Here is a 25885-nt window from a genome sequence, read left to right as displayed (position 1 = left end):
TTGTTCAGAGCACACTGCATGCGCATCCCCAGGATGTGGTGGCCGTTTTGGAATCATCCCTGTTGCTTTAACCAATCACTGCACAGCATTCATTCTCTGGTTGTGTGAATTGTTGCAACTTAGAATGTGTGTGTGTGCCTTTCCGCAAAGGTCTGTGTCAAGATCCAACCCACCTGCTACATGTGCGCATTCATAGACTCTGTTTATGGCATAATTGTTTAGTAACACCCTACAATCTGCCTCTGCAATCATTTACTTGTTTTACTGCTGCAGTTTTGGACCAATCTAATTTAATATTCCATTCCAGTTTTGGGTTAAACCAGCAGATGCATTCTGGTACATGTATGCTGCCCAAGAGGAAGAGGGCTGCAGGAGGCATACTGAGTACAATTGTTTGCAGCAAGCTACTAAGAGCTGGAGAGGCCCTTGTTGCATTACCTGTTTCAAGCTACTGCAGGCAAGGCTACCAAGAAAGGACGAGGCTTTAATTGCAACCCACTGCTGCAGGACACTATAGCCTGGACTGGGCTTCATTGGGCACAACTGCCTCAGGCTGCAATCAGCTTCATCCTGTTGGGCTGTTAGCTGGGAGGGCCTTTATAAGCACACTTTGAACAGAAGCAGTTGTTCAGTCAACTGCTTTCACTGGGAGTTTGCGTGCACCTGTGATCAGTTTCTCAACCTTTACTGAATATCCCTATTTTTGGCTTTTGAATCCTGTTTGTTACTACTTTGCAACACCCTTTTCAGTCCGATTTTGCAGTCTGCCTGTTTTCTTTAGCCTTTCCTTGATTTCCAGCTTTTGACTTCTGAAACCTTTTCCTGTGTTGCTGCTAAAGACATTCAGTGCTTTACTGATATCTTTTCTGCCTTTCTGACTTGCTGTAAACACCCTTTCTGCCTAGTTTTTTCTCTTTTGTATTCCTTGTCTGTGATATTACCAGGCTTCAGTCCATAGTTCTAGTGCCGGTTCCTAGTGCTCTGAGTTTCCTGAATCCCTCGTATTCGCTGTGTTGGCAGCGACCTATCTTGTCCGAGACCTTTGCCTTGTGTATTCTGATATTCCAATCTCTGCTTTGTACTTTGTTTCTCTATCCTGTCCTTTACCTGGTTACCTTTTTAAACATTATCTTCCGCCTGTATTATATCTAGGGGTGTACCGAATAGTTAATTTACTATTCGGCCGAATACCGAATAGTTCGTCCAGCTATTCGGCCGGAGCCAAATAGTATATATATATATATTTTTTTTTTTTTTAGGCAAACATGTTCTAGGGCATAATAAACAACATTTCAATAAATAAACTAAGGAAGCATTCTATTGCATGGGTATTCTTTGGACACAATCTCTGTAAGCTTATTAAAAAGACAAAATTAAATACAAAACCGATCTGGAAAAAGCTGAAGTCTACTTTACTTTTATGTCACTCAATAATAAGAGTAACCTGTAAGGGGAAGGTTACTCGCCAGAATTGTAAGCACTAGGCGGTGATTTGCATCAAGGTGGAATGGCAAGCCGGTCTAGGAGGTGAGCTTCCTTGGATGGTGCTGTGTTTTTTCTGTGCCGTTGTACGACTAAAAATAAAGGATTATGTTAAGTGTGAGCGGATGAGAGCAGGGTGCGCCAATGCTTACTTACCAACTTATACTTCACACAGAGGGTTCTGCAGCACCCACCCTTATACTCCTATGCCAGACCCCAAGCCCCCAGAACAGCAAGACACCAGAGGCCAATGCTGTCCTCTGTCACATCTAAGCCACCTTGCAAATCACTCGAATCTAATCCACAGATTTCTGGTGTCATAGTTGGGCATTTTTTGAGGCAATGTGGTGGGCCAGTTTGATGAGTTACTTCGCTATGTGGCTAATCGTTTTGATCACTGTTGCAGAATGAATATTCTATAAAATGAACAATTTCTACTGCATCACATTTGATGCAAAAACACCCCCTGAGGCATAATCAAAAAGTGTCAGAAAAGGAATGAATAGCCATTTGCAACAGCGAGCCACTTTTTTGGAATGGATAATAGGGCAAATGCCTGAACCAAGACTTTAAATGCTGGGAGACTGCAAAGTGCAGCAACCCGTCATGTCAGCCAAGAGAGACATATGAGTGAAAAAGAAAGACGGGTAAAATATGCTTTCTGGAATCTGACCTCCTGCAGACAGGACTGAACTCTACTGCCAGCTCGGAACAGCTCCAATGAAAACGAAATAAAAGAGCAAAGGTGGCGGCCTTTGAACCAATTATTTGAAGCATCGTATTGACATTAAATAAAAGGTTAACAGCGCTGAGTGGCATCAAAGTGGAATTTCATGAATATGTCAATAATGCCATGCTATGTGCCTGTTGCATAGTATCGCGCCAGTTGACAGCCCTCGTGCAGAAACATGTGACTCTTTAGGATAGCATAAAGTGGACGGAAGACTTTTAGGATGATGGTAAAAACCCTGAAACGAGCACATGCCTTATTTACGAGGACTGATGAGTTTTGAATAAAATAGTGAAAATGGAAGAAAAGTCTCTTGCTTGAGAATGCGGGCATGGCCTTAACACATTTTGAGGCCGTCAGGTTGGACAAAGTGCCCCAGCGGGCGTGTGAGTCTGGGGGCTGCTCCTGGAGAGTGGAGCTGACCCCAAATACTGCAATGAGGGTTGGGCCACCGGCTTTGCACTGGTGGCCCTACGGAAATATTGAGCATTTTGGTGAGGCTGCGTGCATGCAGGACATCCCCGCAGCCTCACCGTGTTGAAGGGGGAGGGGGGCTTCAACAATAATTTTTGGTCCTCACTGTTTTGGAGGGAAGAGGGTAGGAGGAGGGGGGTGAACTTACAAACTTACCTGGGTAGTGGTCTCTCTGGGTCTGCTGGTCCGTCGTTGGCATAGGAAGTGAGGGAAGGGAAAACCTGTTCCCTTCCCTCACTTCCTATTTCAACGCGTGCAGAGGCTGCTTTCTTTGCTGTCAGGCTGCAGTAGCCAATAAGCAAACGGCTTATTTGGCTTCTGCAGCATAGACACTAATACACTTTCAGTGATTGGCTGTCATCTCCCAAACAGGGAGAAGACAGCTAATCATAGAAAGTGGACTTAGGCTTCGAGTCACTATGGCAGAAACTATTCTGCGGAAGCCGAATAGCTGTTTATCAGCTGAATTTCGGCCGAATAGTGACTCCTAGCCAAAGTTCGGTACACCCCTAATTATATCTTGGTCCACTGTTGTGCCTCACTCTGTATCCTTTTACAGTGTAGCCCCTGGGTTGGTCTCTGTTCAGATCAGATAAGGGAAATACTTCTGTTACCTTTGCCTAGTCCGTTGTAGACTTCAGTATATGGTCTCCAGTTTTACCCTTGCACTGAGTACAGCAGTCTCTTCAGCACGCTCAACTCCTAATGTTGCTGTATGACAGTTGTTAAGAGTAATCTGCTAGTACCAATCCCAAGGGCTTCCCGTAATCCATGGAGACCTTTTTATCATATTCCAGTACACCCTTTATTCTGATCAATCCATGTTGCCCCCCAGAATATTTTCTGGTCTTTGCCTTCTCTCTGTCTCTTTGCTTACTGACAGCTTTTGCCCCTGCAGTTCCTGTGAATACCTGTTTCAACTCCGATCAGCTTGGTATGTACCCTGTTTCTGTTGTATGGTAGCATTGCCTCAGAAATCTCCCCCAATCTACAGTGCAGACTGTGAGATATAGCCTTTACACCATGCTCCCCGGCCAGATTCCTGACAGTCAGGCTGCTGTTCTCTGTCGTGGGGTGATGGGGAGTTTTCATGCTTCAGTACAAGATATCTAGATCTTGAGGCCTACATGTAGTGTATTCAGCTAATGTAAAACAATGGGTGATCACTTACTATTCATTATAAACTCTGCTTATTATTTTATAACTAAAGCTATATGATGCAGGATCTGGTTATGACTACACGGTTATGTTCACTGATAAGGTGTATGGGTTATACCCTGTGCCTCGTTGGCCCTACACAGGAAGCGTTTGCTAAATGAAGCTGCTTGCTTCGTTGTGTGCCTATTCATAGTGACCTTCGCATGTGATATTTTCGTGCATGTTTGGGACATTGGATAAATTCTCCCAAGTTCTCATACTACCTACATTCCCACCTTTCATCCTTGAGGGATGAATGTTTCTCTAAACTCTCTTTCATAGTTTTCTTCTTCTGGCCACTCATAGACACTTCTGGGTAGCCATATTGTGCCTACATCTCTCGGGTCTCCTCCATATATGATGTAATCTTGTGGAGTGCAGTGCAAATAGCTATTTGGCCACTCTAAAGTGGTATCAATGTAGCACTCCAGGTAGTTAGTAGGGTCATTGAGTTTAGACCAAAGGGCATTATCTGTGCAACAGCGTCTGCTCATTGGGTACCCGTTCCCTTGTCCTACCTGTGGTTGCTCATCTGTTTGACTGCTTTTATCTTTCCAACGAGGAGTGGCACTACCTGTCATAACTACAAGGATATTTCTTTAATTGTCACGGGACACACAACAGGTGATAATTAAATGATACGTGCACCAGAGTAATGCCAGGAGGATGAGGATAGGAAACAAAATTCGACAAAAACGAAAAAGCCAATGGGGTATCCATGAACATTGTCAGTCAGTCGTCATCCTTAGTAATCCCTCCTTCCTTTTCCATGGCAGCTGTCAATTTGGCCATCAGCTTGATAGTGAGAGTTAGTGTCCCATTATCCGCTGGACTGGCAGGTAGGTGCAGCAGGAGCTTCCAATTTTCCTCCAGACCCGATCCTCCATTGCTGTAATTAGGTGGAGCACCATGCGGTTTTGGAGTGCCATAAGCCTAAGTGTAGCCATTTAGAGTTGGTGACTACTTGTATCCAGGGCACCATCAATGAGGTAAAGAACACCTTAGTCTTGGTAAAAAGGCGTTACTGGTCTCGCATCTTTTTCAATGCTTCATCAGCTTCCATTGAAAAGTAACTGGGCCCTTTCTTTCTTTGCACCCTAGGAGAGTCCAAATGTGATTCACTTTTTGGCAATTATACATGTTTCGCAGGAATTACCATAACATGTGCAGGCAGGGTGACGAGGGAGCAGAGGCCACTCCATGATGGCGGCAGATAATGGTAGGCTTACTACCGCACGGCCAGAGGATATCCATTATTGTTGCTGTGCTGTCGTTCAATGCTGACATCTGGTATGTCCAGTTACAATTTGTATTGCTGCCGATGGGCACACTGCCTTTGCCTCGGAAAAAAATTAAGATCAATTGAGTTTCTGTACTCTTACAGGTTGTTCATGTTGATGCCCACTTGTCAACTTCTTCACATGTAATGCCCACACATGTCTACAAAATTCATCCGTACGTTTTACTTCTTCTGTGAATCCCATTAGTTCCTGAGTGTTGAATATTGCTTGCCCCTTTACCCACTTCTTGTTCCAAAACATTGCACCTTCTATGACCACCAGTGGTTTTTCTAGACATTGTGTGCCTTCTTGTTTCCCCATCTTCTCACATTCATCTTTTGATCTCTTTTCCATTCGTATGTAAACTGTATGCCCCTGGAATTGGCCCAGAACATTGCCAGTAACTAAATGTGCCAAGCACTGTCTCTAAAGTCGGCACTTCCTGCGATAAGAACAGTCTGGGGGTGCCAACTGCATGGGGATACACCCACATATATAGCATGATACATTTACCTGTGCCCGACTGAATTCTTTCATGAGGTCCTATCCTCTGAATGATTTTCATCTAACATGCCACTTGTTTCTTTGTTCACTTGCTTTCTATGTCTAATCATTAGGTTATTTCTAAGTGCGAATACATTTTCAACCTGTGTGCCATATTGTTTAGAACCTCTAAGTCCTAATCTTAGCAGCTCTGTTAAGAGGATAAAACGAAGAGAGAAAAATAAACAACATATTCCTATCAACACATTTTCACATTTCTATGACTATTGTCTTGGGCTTTCTGCATATCCATAGTTGCACTTGTCCTGCTATGCCCGAAGGGCCTCAGTTTCGTCTTGCACTTGTTTTTATAGTCAACAATTGTACTCCTCTTTGGTTGCTTGTTCCTGGGTTGGAGGCGGTTGTTTTGCAGAGTTGAGGTATGGTGCTTCTGTCTTTTTACAGGTCGGTTAAATGCACCCAGGCACGCCGATCTTTGATTTTCGCAGCTGTTGGGGGTCGAATGTTCCACTTGGTATGGACCAGTACATCTTGGGTCATTCCATTTCCGCAGGTATTGTCTTGTGTACACCTCATTACCACATTGTAACTGGAGCGGTGACTCTGTTGCGGTGTCTTGTGACCCGTTGGGGCCCGGTTGCTTGCTCTGATGTTTATCTATGAAGAAATTAACTTTGCACAGGTTGACAATTTTTTAAGATATTCATTGAATGCCTCTCTTAACAAGTCTGCACTGCAATGTGCATCTGACATTGTTTGAGAGGGTACAGCTGGAGCATACACTCTCCTTCCCGTCACCACCTTATGGTGTGTGAGGTAGTGGTCCTTGCTAGGCTGATTTCATAAATAGGGCCAGGTGCAAGCAATGAAGCCAGCTCCTTTTAAGGGTCTCACAGAGTTCAGCTAGCTTTATTTTCAACAGGCAGTTAAGCCTCTCTAACACCCTGTTTGCTTGTCAGTGATATGCAGTACAGAGTTTGCGCCTGGATCCTAGTAGTCTAAGGACCTCCCCCAGGCATTTATTCACAAAGTGGGGACCATTATCTGATCTCAAAGTCTCACATATCCCCCATCTAGGGAACACTTCCCTTAGTAAGAACTTGGCGTTGGATTTAGCATCTGCATTAAGACAAGAACCTGCCTAAATCCAATGAGAATTTGGGCATACTATCACTAGTACATACCTGTATGTGTTGCACTGATTACCATATCTGTATAGTCTATATGAGTTCTTTGAATGGCCCTGTGGGGCGGGGCAATATTCCCTTCAATGTTATGTCAGCAGCTATGTGCTGCTTAGGTGCATGCGTGGGGTAATGGAGCTGTTCTAATGTGATGTTTAATAACTCAACAGGCATCACTACTGTGCTGCTTTGTCTCTATACAATGTCCGTTGGTGATAGGGCGCTCCCTCTTTTTACCCATACAGACTTTTCCTCTGCTGGTGTTCCTTCCTGAAATTCCAATATATGCTCCTTTGATAATGCACTATACGCTTCTGGTAACCTTCCTTGTTGGGCTGCGGTAACAGGCATTTTACTTTCTTCTAGAAAGGGCATATAAGCTGCCTGTTTTGAATCTGCAGCAGCATTTTCGCATGAGACTAAGGGCATCATCACAGGTCCAGTGGTAACGCTTAAAAGCGATGGTAATGGAATTAGCAGCACCAATACCGCTCCGCCGGGTCATGCGCTGGCGCAAATACTGCTTGCCCCACTCCCCAGGGTGAGGCCCTCACATTGGACCCTCACTGGCAGCCAGTTGGTTACCCTGTACCTCCTCAACAAGGAGACCATAACTGAGCTGCTCACCACAATACAGGATGACATAGGGAGCAGGATTAACATCCAGACAGCTGTGCCCCCACTGCTGAAGCTAATGTCCGTCCTACAATTCCTCGGAACTGGCACCTTGCAGCACTCCGTGGCCATGCTGCATGGCATGGCACAGCCCACGTTCTGTACAGTGCAGGCCCAGGTGCTTGAAGCCCTCCTGCGGCAAGTGCAATGCGACATCTCACTGCCTACCACCCCAGCCCAGGTGAATGCCATGAAGGCACAGTTCTATGCCATTGCCCAAATGCCAAATGTGATTGCTGCCCTGGACTGTACCCATGTTGCGCTGGTGGTCCCCCAGACCCACGAAGCAGTGTACCAAAACCGCAAGCACTACCAGTCCCTGAATGTGCAGGTGACCTGTGACCCCCCCCCCACCTCCTCACCCCCTGCTGTGCCCATTACCCTGGTTCCACCCACGATGCCATGGTCAAATGGAACAGCACACTGCCAGGATACATGGAAAGGCACAGGAGTAGAAAAGCTAGCACACATACACTGTGGGTCACTGTCACGACCAATGTTCCCTCTAAGCTGTGCGCATGTGCGCTTGCCCAGCTTCCTTCTGGGTGCCGCTCAGAAGAATTTTAGCAGCGCACACAGACAATTCTCACCTAGTCAAAAAGATTTAATAAGGCACAAGCCACAGCAATTACCTGAAATGTTCTTTCTCTTAAAATAAACTAGTCTTGATATTCTGCTCATTTGCATTACACTAGTATGCAAGGGTGACTGTAAAAACACCTAAAATCCCGAACGGCAAAATGCACACAAGAGGTTAAAAACGATTATGAAAAACTAGCTCCATGAACAGAAGAAACTAACCAAGATATGCCTGCACACATTAACCAAATAATGGTCCCTCCTCACCCATGACTCCTAAACCTGAGTCTACCACACTTTTACCTTATGACTCTTTCCAGAGAACACATTAATATACTAGCGGACAACCTTGACTCTTCTTGGCTATGCGAAAGGTTAGCAGACATGTACCTACACCCACTTGTTTTATGTTTGGTGTAACATGAATAATGTTCACGCACTATAATTCTTGTTACTCTTTGTGCCTTACCAAAAGCTTTACCCACACTATATAATTTAACTAAAAGCTCAAATATCGGATACTGACTGTGAGTAAGCAGGCTACTTGGGTGTGTAACCTTGTCCCATACTTACTCTTCTTTGTACATATGTCACGCAAGTGCTTTCAAGCGGCCCACTTGAAGTGAACACATAAAACTCAAATATTAATTTGCCCTCTAAAGATTTTGAGAAGACAAATATCGTCTCCTACTTTAGCATTACTAACATTACCCTATAAGTGGAGAGCAACATTGCAATATCATTTACTTAGCCTACAAGGGATAATGGGTATGGACTATGTCTGGGATTACTTGTCCATAGTATCAGGGCACAGTATATTCAGAAAGGAGAATGCTTCTCACACAATCTGCATCATTTCCAAGTGTTCAGAGTTCCTTTGGGCATAGACCTTCACACATTCATGGTAACTCCCTTCTATACAAAAATTGTTTCACTGAGCACTTGTGTAATCCTACACAATGATATAAGGGTGGGGTATGTTGCAAACAATCTTGTATGCACTGCAAAAGAATTTTGTAAATGCAGAGTCATGACATTCTTAAAATGCACTTCATATGTTGAGGCATTAAATATGCCTTGCTTGCAAAGTATTGTGGATATACAAATATTCCAGTGAGTGTTTACTGTTACAAGCCCTCACATTTACAGTGCTCTATCAACTAGTATTGGAGTCTAGCGTAGGGGAAGTGTATAAGTGGAAGAGCACAGGCCATCACTCCTTGCGAGTGGTGAACAAAGCAACACATTTAAAAAGCCAAGTCAGATGTTTCGGCAGTACACTGAATGAAATGTGTTGCTTGTTTGCTAAAGGATCGGACATTCTAGTACCCATCTAGACAAAAGCACCGCATTTTTCTTTCTATGCTCAGCTGCTGAGGGCTTTTCAATGTAACCATGTGTTATTTGTGTATAGTCTCTAGCATCTCCCTGCATCTTATTTAACTGATCACAAAGAATTACAGAAGAGGGATCCATAGTTACAGAAGAGGCACTAAATCAGTTGTATCTCTGATGAATTGATGCTATTAACTCAAAAGGCATATATGTGTAGTTTTCATCATCATGTCTCCATAATAAACCTCAGTAAGGCTCTCGTTTAATTTTCTCTAGGCTGTGGTGTGGAAGGGTGGGCAAAACTATACACTTTATTATGTGCCCTGTCATTTCACTTCCAATGTCAGGGGTACAAGCAGGGCTCTAATCAGATGTTGCTCCCTAATTGGAGTCAAATAATTTTTATAAGAGTAAAAAAGTTATTAGCTTTGCCAATAGGTAAACTGTCTGCTTATTAAAAGATGATCTTTCCCCTTAAAATTCCTTTTGAGATCGGGCATTACTATTATTAGAGTTCCTTCCTATGCCAGTACTCTACTGGTCACTAATTCTAAAAAATATCAGTGGAACTTTGTGGTTTGAAGCAATATGTTAATTGTTTCACATTTTTGTTAGGCACATTTTCCTTTTTTTAGGGATTAAACATGGATGGTGCATATGTCTCTTGGCTGTAAGGCTGCTGTTATCACTACTCGCTGGAGAACGTAATGTGGATAGTAAGCAGAGGCATAGGAATCTTTGATCATCCTATTCTGAGGTGCAGTTATTATGATGCAATTATCATCCTTACTCAAATTATTAGAAGCACGTTCTCCTTGCCCTTGAATTACTTAATTAAAGTGGCACTTGAAGTCCTATCAGCATGTTTTTTGGCACATTGCTTTTAATTGCCATTAATCCATCTGCAAATGTATTCTGTCTGAATTTCTTGACAGCCACATTAGTTATGACAAGAGATATTTGTGTTTTGTAATGCACATGAGTTATTTTCCAGTGGCATGAAACCTACAGGGCCTCATTATGAGTTTGGCAGTAAATCCACTGGAATACTGCCCAAATGAATTACCGTTATTACCACTTGGTCTGGTGGAATTTTCACCGGATTACAAGTGGTGGTGGCGGTGTAATTCCCCATTCATATTGAGCCCATTGCACTCAATGGGGCTTTATTGGCAGAATTACTACGGCGGAATTTCTGCTGCAGTAATTCTGCCCATGAAGCCAATTTTTGGGCAGTGGGTTGGAGAATTTACCCCCAGGATTTTCCTGGAGGCAAATCCTCCACTCCAGACCCGAAATTGTAATTTGGCGCAGCGGTAAAGTTGGCAGTAATTCGTTACTGCCAACTTTACCACTTACCTCCAAACTAGTAATGAGCCTGACATTTTGTTGCTGCGCAGAAGTACGTTTGCAAGTTACAGTGGCAGATGTTGAAGTCTTGGACTGGCTAATGAGTTTTCTGTATAATCGCATATGGCATATTTTATTTTAGCCTATGTGTTTGGAAAAAGTTTTGTAAGATTTGTAAAGAATTGCAGAATCTGGGAAGAGAAAATTCCTTTCCAAGCCCTCATTTGCTACGGTAGCTCACAAAGTGACGTACCTCGTTAGTCAGTTGCCCACATGGAAAATTATGGTCGCACAACAGCCAACCAGTTCCGCACATAGAGAAAAATAATTAGAGGGGACATTGGTCACGACCCTCGCCCAAAACCCCCTCTGGTAAACACATTGGCCAGGTGGAGTCAGGACTTGGGCCTCTAGAGCCTGGCATCCTCTTCAAAAGTCCTCATGGGGCAGTCCTGGCGCCTATGGGCCAGTCCTGGCGCCTATGGTGCCAGGCTCATACACCATGAACAACAATGTGCTTGGGAACTACTTTATTGTATTGTCAGCCAACATGGAGGCATCCACATAGCTTGGTTCTCTAAGAACCAAGCTATGCGGTCTAGTGTTTTGGGTGTGGCAGGCCTGGAACTACTTTCCCTGGTACTACTTTACCTGGGCATATAAACCACACCCTGACTGCAGAACATGCTTCGTGTTACTTTGCAGCTTGCAACGTGACGCTCACCGTGTCCAGCTGTTCCCTCGAACCTCAGAGAAGCAGAACCTGCAAGGAGACAAAAGGAACATCATTAGCAGCACCATCTTACCTGCAGTCTTCATCTTTAAACACTCACAGCAACTGAGAACAGCTCCCTAGAATCTGCACACCTCCCGGACAGAACGACCTGAAAGAGGAAGATAGAGGCAACATTAAAGAAAGCTGTAGAGACATTTACAAATTACGAACTGTTCAAAAGGCTTACCTGGCTGGTCGCCTCTCGGCTGGCACCACTCCGGACATTCCACTCGCGCTGAAGAACACCGCGACCTACAAGGAAGGAAAACACAGGTTAGCAAAGGCAAGACTTTGCAGCGCTGCGCATAGCGCTTACTTACCGCATCATAGCGCTCTTGATGCGCCATCATTTACCAGCTGGGCTCAACCAAGCCAATTCGCCGCGCTGAAGCTCTGCATACCTAAGGGAGAAAAAGAGACATTTTAAACAAAGAAAGGCATGCAGGATAGCAACAAAACTAAAGAACAGCAATAAAACCTACCTGAACAATATCAAATGGGCCGGCGTCAGTGAAGTAACTGGACCGCAATCGCCCATGAAAGACAACGCGCCCCTGCAAAGAAGGCAGGACGGAGAGCACACCTCATTCTACCACAAGGCAGAACCTTCCCCGCAGACCACATCAGGGCAAAGCTGAGAAGCATACCAGCGAGTAACCCGGCTGGGTGGCGTCCCTTTGGATACCAGGTGAGCGTAACAGTCACATGACCAAATGGGGGGGGGGCGCACATGACCACACAAAGGATGGCATCACAAGCAAATGTGAAATCCACACTTAACCACCTCCCACCCCACCATCACAGTACAGACCAGGGAGCATGCACACCTCGGATCCACCTGCATGGAGAAGCAGCAGTACACATACAATATTGACAAAATCCACCAACATGACTACAGGTACCACAATGCAACATGCACCCACCACAGCAATGTAGACAAATGGCCAAATTGCCACACGGAACAGCATCCCTGCCAGTGCCACGGCCATGCAACCATGTGCGGCCAGCCCACAATGCCCCCCTCCCCCTGTTGCCACCAGGCGCTGTATTGCTCTCCCCAGAGTGCACTGAAAAACATAAATCACCAATGCAATTATAGAGCCAATACTTTGAACGCAGAAAGACGCAATAACTCGCAACCACACACTCTTAGAAGATAATCAGCACTTATACGGCTATTTATTCAAAGCTTAGAAGCAACCAGTGATAACATAGAAATAACTCACAGAAGTAACATAGACATAAATCATAGAAGAAGCAAAGAATTCAAAAGGAAATGCATCACTGTGAGCGTAACTGGATTCCTCATCTCGCCCAGAAGCGGCTGGAAGACCCCGGGAACAGCCAGGCCGAGAGCACCACAGCTCACAGGAGTGCCGGACGTAAGCATCCTTCTCCGGCTGAAGTCTCACCTGACCACCTCTGGGTTTCCGCATATATACACACTCCGAAAAGGGGTGGCAGTTCTCGAACCTTCTGGAAATGGCACTTGCGCAGTTGATGAGCAGCCGTTGGTTGCCAGCTGGGTCAATCGACAGCCACCCTCAAGGAGCAGAGTGCCTCCCTCCTCTAAAAACACGCTCCACGGAGAACAGTAACAAACCATAACAAAGTTAGCTTTCCCAGCAGAAATGTCCTTGTTCGCATACCAAGTTTGGAAAGCATGTTTTCCTCAGCACCGTGAATCTAACGCTCAGCAAAATGTGTGCAGCTTTTCACTGCAGCATGAAGTAAATATCCATCATGGCTCCGAGCGCTCCCAGAATGCACTGCGCACCAGCGCCATTTTAGTTCAAGCATAACAGACGCCCAGGGAGGGTCCATGGGAATCCCAGCATCATGCCCCATGCACAGTGTGAATACACATCCACATGATAGTCCGCTGGACATGTCACCGACAGACACCCTATGTAACATATGCTGCAAGGGAACAGGATGCATGTGAAGCACAACCAATGCATGGCACGAGTGACACTGCATGAATAGACAGATGCCGTGAAAAGAGGGCCCATCTGCTTGCACAAGTTGTCCACTGACCTGATATTGTGTAAGCCCACACCCTACACTGTGACTAATGCCTGCGCCTCCTACCATGCAGTTCACACCGGATACCTACATCTGCCCTGGCTGAATCCCCCTGTACATGATCCACAAACAAATGTGTAGGCCCAAATTGTGCATAATGATGGCAGAAGAATAAAAAGTGAGAATGAGTCTTCACAGATTCATGGTCAGACGTACCCAAACATTCATGGGTTTCCAGGTTCCCTTACCTTCCTAAATCTGCTTCAAGACCTCTGCCTGCAGTCTAGTGATATCACTTACTTTAATTCCTCTGGGGAGTCATACAGGTTTATCAGTCCCAGTTAAAACCCATTATTTTATACGTGTACACCAGCATGAGTTCTCCCCCCATCTATGGTCATCACGTCCGACCAAAGCTTTTTAAAAACAAACAATTCAAGTTTGTCGCAGATATGTGCCCCACTACAAGACAGGCCTGAGGGTCGCTTTACCTTGGAGGAGCTGCTGGTCTGTTTCGTTCCGTACTATGGTTGTGCCAGTTTTAGGGTCAAAGCTGAGCATGGATTTAAGCAAAAACATTCTCCACCACATGGGGTAGGGTTACATTCGCATGTCCTCATAACCCACAAGCACACAGGGTGCTGTTGACTAATCAAACATCTGATAACTGCAAAAGTAACCAAGGTCAACGGGCACGCTCGGAGTAAGCACAGGTGCAGTAAATGCTTTTCTTTTGTTGTATTTTGTAATTGATTGATTCACCAATTTGTCAGAAAAAAAGAACCTCTAGAATATTCTATATGTGAATTTTAAAAGTGTTACTGAACGACTCACCTTTTTGATTCGTTGTAGTCCAAGGAGGACTCCATTCATAACATGAGCCACTCAAAAGGACTGCCTGGGCTGCCGCCTTTGCCCCCTGGTGCCATTAAAGAGCCATCTGAACTATACCAGGTATATGACGCTTTCTTTTCCTAATGTCTTTAAAGCTGAGGGATGTGTTTTCCGACTTTTAATACATTGTTCCCAGTAATGTTTCAAACTAGTGTTCATGGATTCACTCCTCGGCAACCCAATGTTCCAGTTTTATACAATGCATAACGATGTATGCATTATCTAATGCTTTAACCTGTATTTTTGCTTGTTTTTTCATGTCGTGTTCATTTTCCCTAAAATCTCCTTTTAAGTACATAGCAATGAAACACTATTGGGATTAAAAAGGTCTTACGTTAACTACTGCAGTGGGTTGGTTACACAGAAGGAAACATTATGCAAAATTCTACATTTATGATGTGCAGCAAATTGCCTTTTAAAATGTACTTTTATTGCACAAAACCAGTAATGCACAACATGAGGTAGATTCACAAAGCAAGGTAAATGTTAGCGATACCACACCCCACAGTGACGCAATGAGATAACGAGACTGCAGAATGCTTCCTCAGTACATTGCAACACATTCCTCAACACCGGGGAGCAGAGAAAGGCAACACATAGTTGGTCTCATTTCTGTGCTGGGGTTGGCTCCCAGATAAGCCTCTTCAGACCACAAGGAAAGAGTATTTTCAATTCACCAATCAAACATTTTAAAAACGCGGATTGTAGCTTGATCTATGCAAACAATGTATCACTCGCAAGGACGTTTTGTGCATACATAATATAGACAAATGTGGCCTGCCAATTAGGTCATTTTAATTTGGCCTGCTATGGGGACATGTCACATTAATGGAGTATCTAATAAAAGCCTTTTAGAATGGGAGCAGTCAACACATAATCAGGGTTAGGATTGCGAACATCACGTTGTAATTTTATGTTCATTGGCAGGTCATTGCAAAATTGAGCTCTTGCTTGCCATTTAAGCTTTACTTGGCACAGATATTTTACGTTTTGGATTTAAAGGCTTACAATATTACTACTGTAAGCCTTTAAATCCAAAACTTAGTACTATTGTAAGCCTTTAAATCCAAAACTTAAAATATTTGTGCCAAGTAAAGCTTAAATTGTGTGTGGTCAAGTGATTCCAATGCACAGAGGGTTAACCTCTCATTCATTGCTTAGCCAAAGTGTGTGATCTTGGACAAATATTTTAATCTCCCTCTGAGTTAACTACACACATTGGAGCAGTTTCACACTTTATAAAAACGGATGCCCGAACAATAGGGAAGATTTAATTAATTGTAGGGACACACTGGTGTATTCTCATGCTTCTCTGTTGGTGGCCCCCAGTGCTGTCACCTAGAATCGTATTCTAGTTGCTTTGGCCCTCGCTCAGAACCATATCCATAAATTTGACAGGCAGATAAACAATATCAGCAGCCATTCAGTGCCTCAGAGATTTCTGTATAGCGGGTGGACTGCGGCTGAACCAACATTAATATCCTCCCCTCCTGCCAGTCACTGAAGTAGCTTGGGACGTCCAGACAAAGGAGAATGAGTGAGACTCTTATATTTATTAAATCTTACAGAGCAAGCCTTTGGCCATTTTCTTGTTTTTTGGAGCTCCAGGAGCTGCACGACATAGAGTGGGGAACTAATTTAATAGCAGTGGCATTGCAAGCAGCAGGACAGGGTTGCTTTGTTACAATGTTTGTCTGCAGATATGAAAAGATAAGGCTGTCTGTGGGGGTGTAATGGTTTTAGATATTTTGTGAGCTCCCTATGGCAGTGGTTAGTGTTCCCTCCAGGTTTTTAAGGTAATTATTTGTGGGGTTGTCTGTGGTGGTTGTTAGAGCAGTGCTTAAGGAGTGCAGAGAGTTATGTTGGTGTATCTGTGGTGGGTTAATGTGGCATTTAGGAAATGTAGTGCACCTTCTAGTTGTGTACATTCCATTGTGTAACCTGTGTTGTTTCAGTGGAGGAGTTGCGTCTCAAGATGCGTTGTAGGTTAGCGTGGGAGGTAGAATGACATTGGGCCTCATTACGAGGAAGGAGGTAACCATGCCGCTTTTTGCGGCATGGCTACCTCCATTCCGGGTTCCCTGAATGGGGAAATACCGGGCCATTCCAACCTTGGAGGGCCCGGTATTTCCCCATTCAGGGAACCCGGACCCGGTACATCCCCATTCCCATTTCAGCTCCCCCATAGGGCTCAATGAGAATGGGGATGATGCTAACAACGTGCCCGTTAATGACGGGCCCGTTGTTAGCATCCTGGTAAAACCAGGCGTCCTTAGCTGGTCCCGCTTACTGCCTTCCTCGTAATGAGGCCCATTGACTTGGTTATTGTTACTCTGTATGTCTCCAATCGGTGCCCAATTTGATTGCATGGACACACAACCACAAGCATGGGAATTTGGGGCTTTCACTTTAGGTAGGTAGCAACAGCACACAGAAAACGGTAGCATTTTGCAGTTTGTTTTTGACTGGAATTCCCAAGGAAGCCAAAGACTAAAAGGAAAACGCATAATAAGAGCTTCCCGTACAGAGATCTTACATACATGCCAACATGCCCCATTCCATTCTGTAGATATTAGTACAGTCCCGACTTTAACCTTGCTTTCTGGGACTTGTAGTCCTGTGTTGCCCGATAGGCAAACCCAGGACTGGAATAATATCTGATGAATGGAATGGAATGGGTCAGGTCGGGATATATGCTAATGTATGATTCCTCACCTCTGAACCTGGGTGACTCGGCAGAAGCATTGCGTGCAATCAGTGATGGTCGCTCGCCGTACATTATTTGTTTCACTTTTCTTTGTTTGTACCTGATTTGCATTTTTTTTAAACATACAATGTGAAACAATTGGTGTTTCACGGAAACCATTCATATTTTGAACAGAACGTTTAAGACCATCAAGAAGTATGTGGTTGGGCAAGTCCCTACCTATATTTGGGCAATAGACTGATGTTGCTTTCTGGCAACCCGGGCACCGTCTTTCTTGCACTGAGTGCCCGCAGAAGCTAGCCAGCCATGCCAGTGTAGTCTGTCCTACCTCTACCAGAAATCTGTGCCCCTGCAAACTGCAAGATGAATGTGTTTGCAGCAGGCAGAGCCATTTCCTGAACAATGCTGCTGCAAGGCCCACGGGACTTTAGTGTATTGGTCTGCAGAGCCAGTGATCTCAGGAAGTCTCTCTCCCTGGGGTATCCAGTCCCTCATTGTCCAGTCTGCACAAGGCTAAAACGGGTCTTGTTTGCAGCAGGCTAAACCGTACTCTAGCCTAGCCCCACAGCAGTTATATATGAAGTAGCTTTTTGAATGGTGTAGAAGGTAAAAGGTGAAAGACAGGACATCACAATGGTTTCAGACACTTGATCTAATTGGACAGGAATAGTTATTAAGGAAGTCTTTAGGTTAGTTTCCTTCCGCAGGTAGCCCTTTAGGTACCCAAGGACATCGCACATAATGGGAGAAATGCAAAGCTTTGTTGGGTTGTATGAAGGCAGAAAATCCCTTCTTTCTAGGCAAGTCAAGTGTTTACTGCACGATATCGTATGTAAATCTTGCAACTATATCCTCAGGAATAGCACAGTGGGCTGAGACATTTAATGTTTTTTTGGGGCCACAGACGAGTTCACCATGCAGTGCTCCCCATCCTTTCCTTTCGGGGTAATGGGCTGCTAGGTATGGGGGTGACCTGGTCTCGACCTGATGTGACTTCTTAGGCCAGATCCTGAGGGGTCCTGAAGTGTCCCTTATGACAATGGAAGAGGATTTGGAAGACTATAGGTCCCGCAATTCATGAGGGACATCTCATAGGGGCTGGAAACCCAGTGTTATGTGTAAACTCTCTGAGAGTGCAGAAACTAGCAACACTGGAACTTTCACAGTTACTCCTCTAGAAAGGAGGGAAGGGTCACAGTAAGACCACACATTCATGGCTTCCCCCAAACACCCGGTAATAAGTGACACTCAGAATTGCGAACCCACGATGTTCGCACACTTCATTAATAGAATACCTACCAGAGCAATAGCTGGGCGATAGAAGACTGCACGTAGAGTGCTACTGCGGCCCTGAAGGAATGACAGGACTGGAAAGACTGGAGGACTACCGTAACACGTGGCTCCGCATTCAGCATCACACACAATTCTAAGATGGAACTGACCCCAACACTATACTTTAATACCTCGCCGACCTTCATTAGAGATGATCAGAGCCATCAGATCGGAAACAATCCACACAGGGGACTGATATTGAGACAATAAGGAAGAAGAACTTAACCCGAAGAAAATAACCAATCCATGTCCCGGATTCAAACAAGAAAGGCAAACAACCTATGGGAAAAAAGTGATAAAAACAAGCCCTGGCCTACGGAGTATAAAAGGGGCTGGAAAATGACAGCCGAAGAGAGGATCCTGATTCAGACAGACCCATCTGTCCCTGCTCCATGTTACCAAGAGGAAAACCTAAAAGGCTCAACTCCCGGGAAGACCACAGGCTGGGGTGCCCTGCAACACTTTGGCAGAGCTGCTGCCAATCAGGGGAAAACATACCCAACAGAAGAAGCCTTTGATATTGTGGCTACGCAGGAGGTGTAGATATTCACCTATTGACCCTGAGGGAAGTGGTTGGACAAGAACCTCAGACCTCCATCAGCTACCACAAGGCAAGCGACTGAACCTTACCAGGAATGGCATTTAAATATTGTCTGTCTGACAAGGACCCCGATGAGGGGGAGAAATACCTATAACCACACTTGAAGATACAGCTTGATGAAAAGGAAGTGAAAAAATGTGGACACAAAGGTCTAGTGGTAGAACTAGAAGAAACTCAGAGATAGCTTGACAAGGCTCGTTAAGAATTCTGTTGGGGTATAAGACTTTGCAAGAAAACCAAAAGTGGAGGCCTGGCGAAAAGCCTAGTGTGACTGTTACTACAGAAGTCTGACAGAGGGCCTAAGGAACACTCTGCAGAGGCAGCCAGATGAAAAGGTTCAGTAAGAATTCTATTCCAAAGGTCTGGTGGAGGACCTGAAAAGAGACCGTCTGGTGGGAAGGCCCATGTTGGCTCCAGGAAAAGGTCTTGCCGAAGATCTATAAAGTAACCTAATGTCCACAGATTGAACACCCTGCTAGTCCTGAAAACTGAGTGTAGTGAGAGGTTCAACAGAAACTGCAAGGTAAAGGTCCAGAAGCTGACCCAATGTAAAACTGAGCCAAGGACTAGTTGAAGAACTTGATGGGCTAAAAAGTGCCTCCAAGAGTGATAGACGGGCCTAGAAAGAAGATCCAGACTCTGAATAACCATTATGAGAAGAGCAATTTAGTTTGCTACAGTCGTGTTTGGATGGACCTCTGAAGAGTAGGGTTTTTTGGACTATTTAACTTTTTTTGTTATTAGACTAGGGTAGCCGAAGTGTGCAAGCAGAGAGGACTAGAAAAAAGATCCAGACTGTGAGTAACCATTACTAGAACATTAACTAAACAAACCATTTTGTTTGCTGCAGTATTTTAGGGATTGAGTTCTAACGGTTAGGGTTTTATGCCTTATTCACTGTGGCTTATTCTTGGAACTTTTGTTACTAGATTACGGTAGCCGAATGGCTAAGGACTTCTGAAAATTAGATTTTGTTTTCTGTTGGGCACCAATGTGGACTCCTCAGAGTAGAATGTTTCACGAGAGATGAGGACTTTTAACAAAGGCAAATCACCACAGTGTGGAGGATAGACTCCGTAGATGAAACAGTGTATTTCATTTATCCTGACACTCGCCTCTTTTACAACCTACAATTTCAATTATAGTGTTTTCCTTTTGAATGGTTAGGTGTTAATCTGAACTTGTCCTTTGATATTTAAGTGGTGTGAGAAGTGGGATAGCGAGCCGTGATACTGACTAATGCTTAATTATAGTAACTCCAGTCCTGACTACAGTGAGCAACAAGTACCTCCAGACAGAGTTAGAGGACTCAAACCCAGCTGGACTTTTTTTAAAGGAATATAAAGCAGGGGCTTCAGCCCCCCCTTCTGCAGCTACCAGGTGCAGGGGGGCCCCCCACCATTGGGACAGTGTGTTGGGCACTCCACGGATTGGGAGGTGTCCCGCCCCAGCATAGAAGACGTCTGGAGGAACGGAGGAGGAGAGTGGTGGGTCCGTTGCAGCACAGAGCCGCTGCAATCGAAAAGCCGGTTTCATCAGCGCTGGAGCCTGTCAAGTGGTGCCTGGAGGACTATATAGTGGTTAGTGGCCAAAGCGGTCACATGGCAAGAAGCAATCTACAACACTAGAGGGGAACGGAGCTCCTCATATTTTATCTGTGCTTAATCACACCTAGTGAGACGCATTAATAGACTGGTGTTGCTGGAAGGAGGGCCTATGTAAGTGCCATTGAGAAGGCCGAGATCCCACTAACGGTGTCTGGAGATGGGCGGGGATGCTCCCTATCCAAAGAATGGTGTAGGCTGGTCCTCAGGGAGCTGTTCTCATCATCTGCATCAACACTTGTGGATTGGGTCAGGGAGATGCCTATACCCTCCCCCTCACGACTTAACACAGCAACTGACGCCTATTAATATTGCTGAGGAAGTTGGAAGTTGAATGATATGAGGCTGTGCCATGCCTTGGGAAGGTGCTTGTCTGGGATTCCACAAACTGCAATTGTAGGTGAGGAGCAGCGTGGAGATCTTTGCTGCTAAGACTTGCTCTGGTGACTGACTTTGCTGGGGGATCAGAGGAAGGGGTACGGAATCCTAATCTTGGTTAAGTGTGTGCCCATTGGTGCAATACAAGGTTGTTAGAGCAAGTTCGAGTTACTACCTCAACGGAGACTTTAAAGAGCAGGACTGACTCGCCCTGGGTCAAGGGGAGAAATCAAGGTAAGGCACATGCCAAAAGCAAAGGGAAAAGGATGGAATAAGGCTGCTCTGACACAACCTATATCGAACCCCTGGGGGGCTGAGGGCACACACACACAAGATGCTGGCAGATGGAGATGCAGGCAATTCCAGGAGCTGCAAACCTTTCGCAGTCATGACCCTCAGAAGAGGAAATTCCTGAACATTGGTATACGATGTCGATCACCAAGGAAGAATTGATGCAATGTTTGCAGACCATCAGCAGCGCCTTAAGGACTCTCTTCAGGATTCTGTTCAGGAACAGATCTCCTCTTTGAAAACAGATATTAAAACTGCAGTACAAGAACTAAAAGGTGAAATTTCAAAGTTGGGGGAATGAGTAGATATGAACAAATGGCACTTACAGGAGTTGTCGGGGGACACCCAGAAAAATAATGAAGCAATAGAACAATTGGCAAGGATGTCACACAATTTAGAGCTTCAGTGTGAAGACCTCGAGAACAGGCCAAGGCGCTGGAACATCCGCTTAAAGAACATTCCGGATGAAAAAGCAGACCAAGAGCTAACAATCGATGCAAAGTTTTTGTGCTGAGTTACTACTAGGGATCCCTTCGGAAGACATTCACTTGGATAGGATGCACAGAGTGGGACCAATGAGAAAAGAGCCGGGGCAAGATCGAGGGATGTTTTGGCAGCCTTTTCGCCCTATGGACAGATGGAAGAGATTCTGAGAGCAGCACGAGCAGGCACATCCTTGACAATCAATGGCTCAGAGGTACAGCTTTTCCAAGACTTGGCTTTTTCTACTCTATTGAAAAGGAGGCAGATGGGACCAGTCACCAGTATTCTTAATCAGGAAAAGGTTCGATATTGATGTACTTTCCTGTTTGGTTTGCTATTTTCTTGGAAAGGCAGGCAGATTCATGTGACTTGTGAAGAAGGTCTCAACATGTTGGCACCGGAGAGCAGTGAGCAGACCAGGCAGGTCACAGGAGGAGGAGAGTCACAGTGGAGGCAGCGGTGGGAATGGTCCATGGTGAAACGAGACAGTGGACAGGCCCGTGCCCCAAGAGGCTGGGAGAAATCAAAGGTCATGCCAGGCATGAGGGGGTGGGGGTCCAGGTACTTTGGTGAGTGGCAACAGGAATGTTATTACTTGAATTTACGGGGGGGGTGTTTGGGTAATTGATGGGCTGGGGGCGAGGTGAGGAGGGAGGTTGTGTTGGCCACCTGTTTGGGATATAATGGAAAGGGTTCTCTCTGCTATTCACTGGTTCATGGTCCGGGGTTCTCCCGTTGCTGTCATTAGGACCCATGATTTGGCCCGGGTCAATGCAGGGGGGCGAAGGAGTGAGAACGGCAGGGTATGGGAAGAGAGGTGGGTAGGGGCGGTGGGTAAGAGGGCAGGCGATACAAGGATCCGAATACAGAGCTTTTATGCTGATAGAGGTAAATCAAGAGACCAAGGGGACTTCTTGAGGGGATTTAGTGCGAAGGACCCAAAGGAATGTAAGGGATTCTCTAAAATCGGAACTGATTCATGGGTTTTAAAGTCACCTCATACAATATTAGAGGGCTGAATTCAGTGGCAAAGCGAAGTAAGATGGAGCCGTTTTTGAGGTGCGAGAAACCAGACTTTCTCACGCTCCAAGAAACCCACATATGTAAAAAGGATAGGCTGAGACTTCGGATCATGGGATACCCACAAATCCTCTTGTCTAATGCGAAGGAGAAAAAGGCTGGGGTTTTAGTGGCATTTAGGATGTGGTGATTTTGGGCTCCAGGGAGCATAAGCTAGGAAGATATCTATTTGTCAAGCTTCATATTGGGACAGAGATATATACAGTAGCAACAGTGTATGCACCTAATTCCATACAGGATGTCTTCCGCAGGGCCACACTGTCGACATTAGAAACCTTCCTAGACGGATATATCGTATTAACAGGGAATATTAATATAGCTTGGGATGCAGTGATGGATAGAAGTGGTGTAGGCTATGCGCCTCGGGGCTCGCTCTCTCAACAACTTAAAGAAAAACTCAAGCATTTGGGGTTGGTAGATGTGTGGCGTGCTTGTAAGGGTAAGGAAGCAGGATTCATATTTTATTCACATGTTCATAGATCCCAATCGCGTATCAATTACATTTGGGTCCACTCCCGATTGGTGGGACGAGTCCGAGAAGTATCTCTGGGGGCGTTCATGCTATCTGACCATGCCCCGTTAGGGGCAACCTTAAAGATGACATTTCGGCAAAAGGGGTTATGGCAATGGGTATTACCAGAATGGATTCTGACTGATATGTTATCTTCAGCCAAGATAGGAGAGAAGATTCAAAGTTATGTTAGAGAGAATGTAAAGGAGAAAACCTCCCCAATATATGGTGGGGCGCCTTCAAAGCGGTAATAAGGGGGGAAATGATTGCATGTAAAGCCCTGAGAGAAACATTAAGTCGGCAGTTGAGGAGAATTTAGAGGCTCAACTTAAAGATAATATGCCGAAAATGGGGCATTACCCAATGAGGGAAACGTTGAAAGCATATAGAGCAGTTTGCAGGCAACTTGAGATATTAAGGGCTAAAAAAGCAGAGAGGACCCTTCTCAGAACCAAATAGCACAATTATATCAAGGGGAATAGGGTGGGAGATTACAAGCATGACAACTGAGACAAAGGGGGGTAGCCCAAACAATCTTGAAAATTAGTGAAGGGGGAGGAAGTGGTTGATATGGAGTGAATTATTGGATGTTTTGAAAGCTTTTATGGAGCGCTATGGTCCTCAGAAAAGCCCAAAGGCGATTTGCAATCTTCTTATCTTGAGGTAACTCTCCCAAAGTTGCCAAAAGAGGCCAAGGAAGAACTTGAGAAAGATATCACAGAGGAGGAAGTCAATATAGCTATAGGTAAGCTTCCCCTAAATAAAGCGCTGGGTCCTGATGGATTTGCAGCCCTCTTTTATAAGAAATACCAGACAGTTCTCGACCTGTATTTAACACAATTATACAACTCCTTTGAAAGAACTGGCCACATTACAGCATCAATGGATCAGGCTAAATTAGTAATATTCCCAAAACTGGGGAAGGATCTGACACAGTGCAGGTCTTACCGCCTGATAGCGTTAATTAACATTGATGCTAAGATATACACTAAGATCTTAGACTTGCGACTAGAGGATAGACTCATTTGACAATATTAGAAGGGTTTGTCATCTAATAGAAAAGGTAGAGAGGTGTGAGATTCCGGCTGTCCTTCTCGCCATATATGCTGAAAAGGCATTCGACCGGGTGGAATGGTCATTTGTTTCGAACAATGAGGAGCATGGGGTTTGGGGAACGCCACTTATGAAGTTACAAGACAACTTTCAGACCCCAACCCTGCGCTTGTCTATCAATGGGCAACTGTCCGGTTCTATCCAATTGGAAAGGGGGACTAAACAAGGATGCCTAGTGTCTCCTTTGCTTTATGCAATTTACCTAGAACCTTTTTTGCAGCATGTCCGAGAAGCTTTAGGAGTGAAAGGCATCCAATTTGGGGGAATGGAACAGCATTAGGGGATCCAATGGAATCCTTAAAGGTGGTAACCTCTGTGCTGGCTCTCTTTGGGGAAGTCTCTGGACTAAAAATGTATACAAATAAATCAGAGATATTAAAGCTCTCACTATCAACGGAAAACGAAAGGGAACTACGGGGGTGGACAAAATCAAATATTTAGGGATTCATATTATGAAGACGATGGTGTAACGCTCACCTGGTATCCACGGGGACGTCACTCAGCCTATTCTGACCTCTTACGACCTCGAACCCTTCCCTGGAGGCTATTCGACTGGAGACTGGGCCTGAAACACAGGATTGGTAGAGTTTAACTCCGTATTGTCTCTGTGTGCTTGAACCCCTTCTTCCCCGGGGTCCAACCCTTCCCTTTAATCCACAGCTCACCTTGTTTTCTTGGATAGTGTGCTCTCCGCCCTGCTTTCAGCGCAGGGGCGCGTTGATTGATGCAGGCTCGTTGCTGCCTAGTTACTTCACTGGCAAGAGTCCAACAGGTAAGTATAATAAGTCTCTTGAACAGTTCTCTAACTTTGTTCCTTTCCTTCCTTAGATGATGGCCTGCATCTGGGGATTGCGGCGTGCTGCTGAGATGAGTAGCGCTGAAGGTGAGTGAGAGCGCGATGCACCCCTTTCGTATTTGCATTGAACTGAGTTCTTTTTCTGTGTCTTTTTAGGTGCCGCGACGTTTTTCAGCGTGGATGCCGGTTATGTAGAACAAATGCGGTGGGTAAGCGCGGTATGCGGCGCCTCTAGATGTTTCCACGCTAACCTGGTGTCTCTGGGCTGAACCACACCCAAAAGACTAGACCGCACATGCAGTTCTGGGAACCGAAATATGTGGGGCCATCCATCTTGTCCCCATCAATGCACTACAAGTCCAATCCCCAATGTTATCCTATGGGAGTGAGTGAGTCTGGTGCCACAAGCGCCAAGTCTGACTCCAAGTGGGTCTTTGGAGGGATGGAGAGGCCCTTGAGGGCCATGTAGGTGATCGTGGCCTGGCTCCAGCCTGACATCTTGGAG

The 25885-nt window shown here is 45.2% G+C and overlaps 1 protein-coding gene across 1 annotated transcript in view; it reads left to right on the top strand.

Annotated features, from left to right (window-relative positions):
• DNAH3 (dynein axonemal heavy chain 3) overlaps positions 1 to 25885 on the top strand; it is a 1861430-nt gene that overhangs the window by 43231 nt on the left and 1792314 nt on the right. The window contains exon 2 of the mRNA XM_069647670.1: positions 14443 to 14544. Within this exon, the coding sequence (XP_069503771.1) occupies positions 14443 to 14544 (102 nt within the window). The remainder of the gene's footprint in view (positions 1 to 14442; positions 14545 to 25885) is intronic.

The sequence above is a fragment of the Ambystoma mexicanum genome, chromosome 2q, assembly GCF_040938575.1.
Source record: "Ambystoma mexicanum isolate Mex_15411 chromosome 2q, UKY_AmexF1_1, whole genome shotgun sequence".
NCBI classification, from domain to species: Eukaryota; Metazoa; Chordata; class Amphibia; order Caudata; family Ambystomatidae; genus Ambystoma; species Ambystoma mexicanum.
Note: the sequence above shows the minus strand (reverse complement) of the source record. Positions and strands in the feature narration are given on the sequence as shown.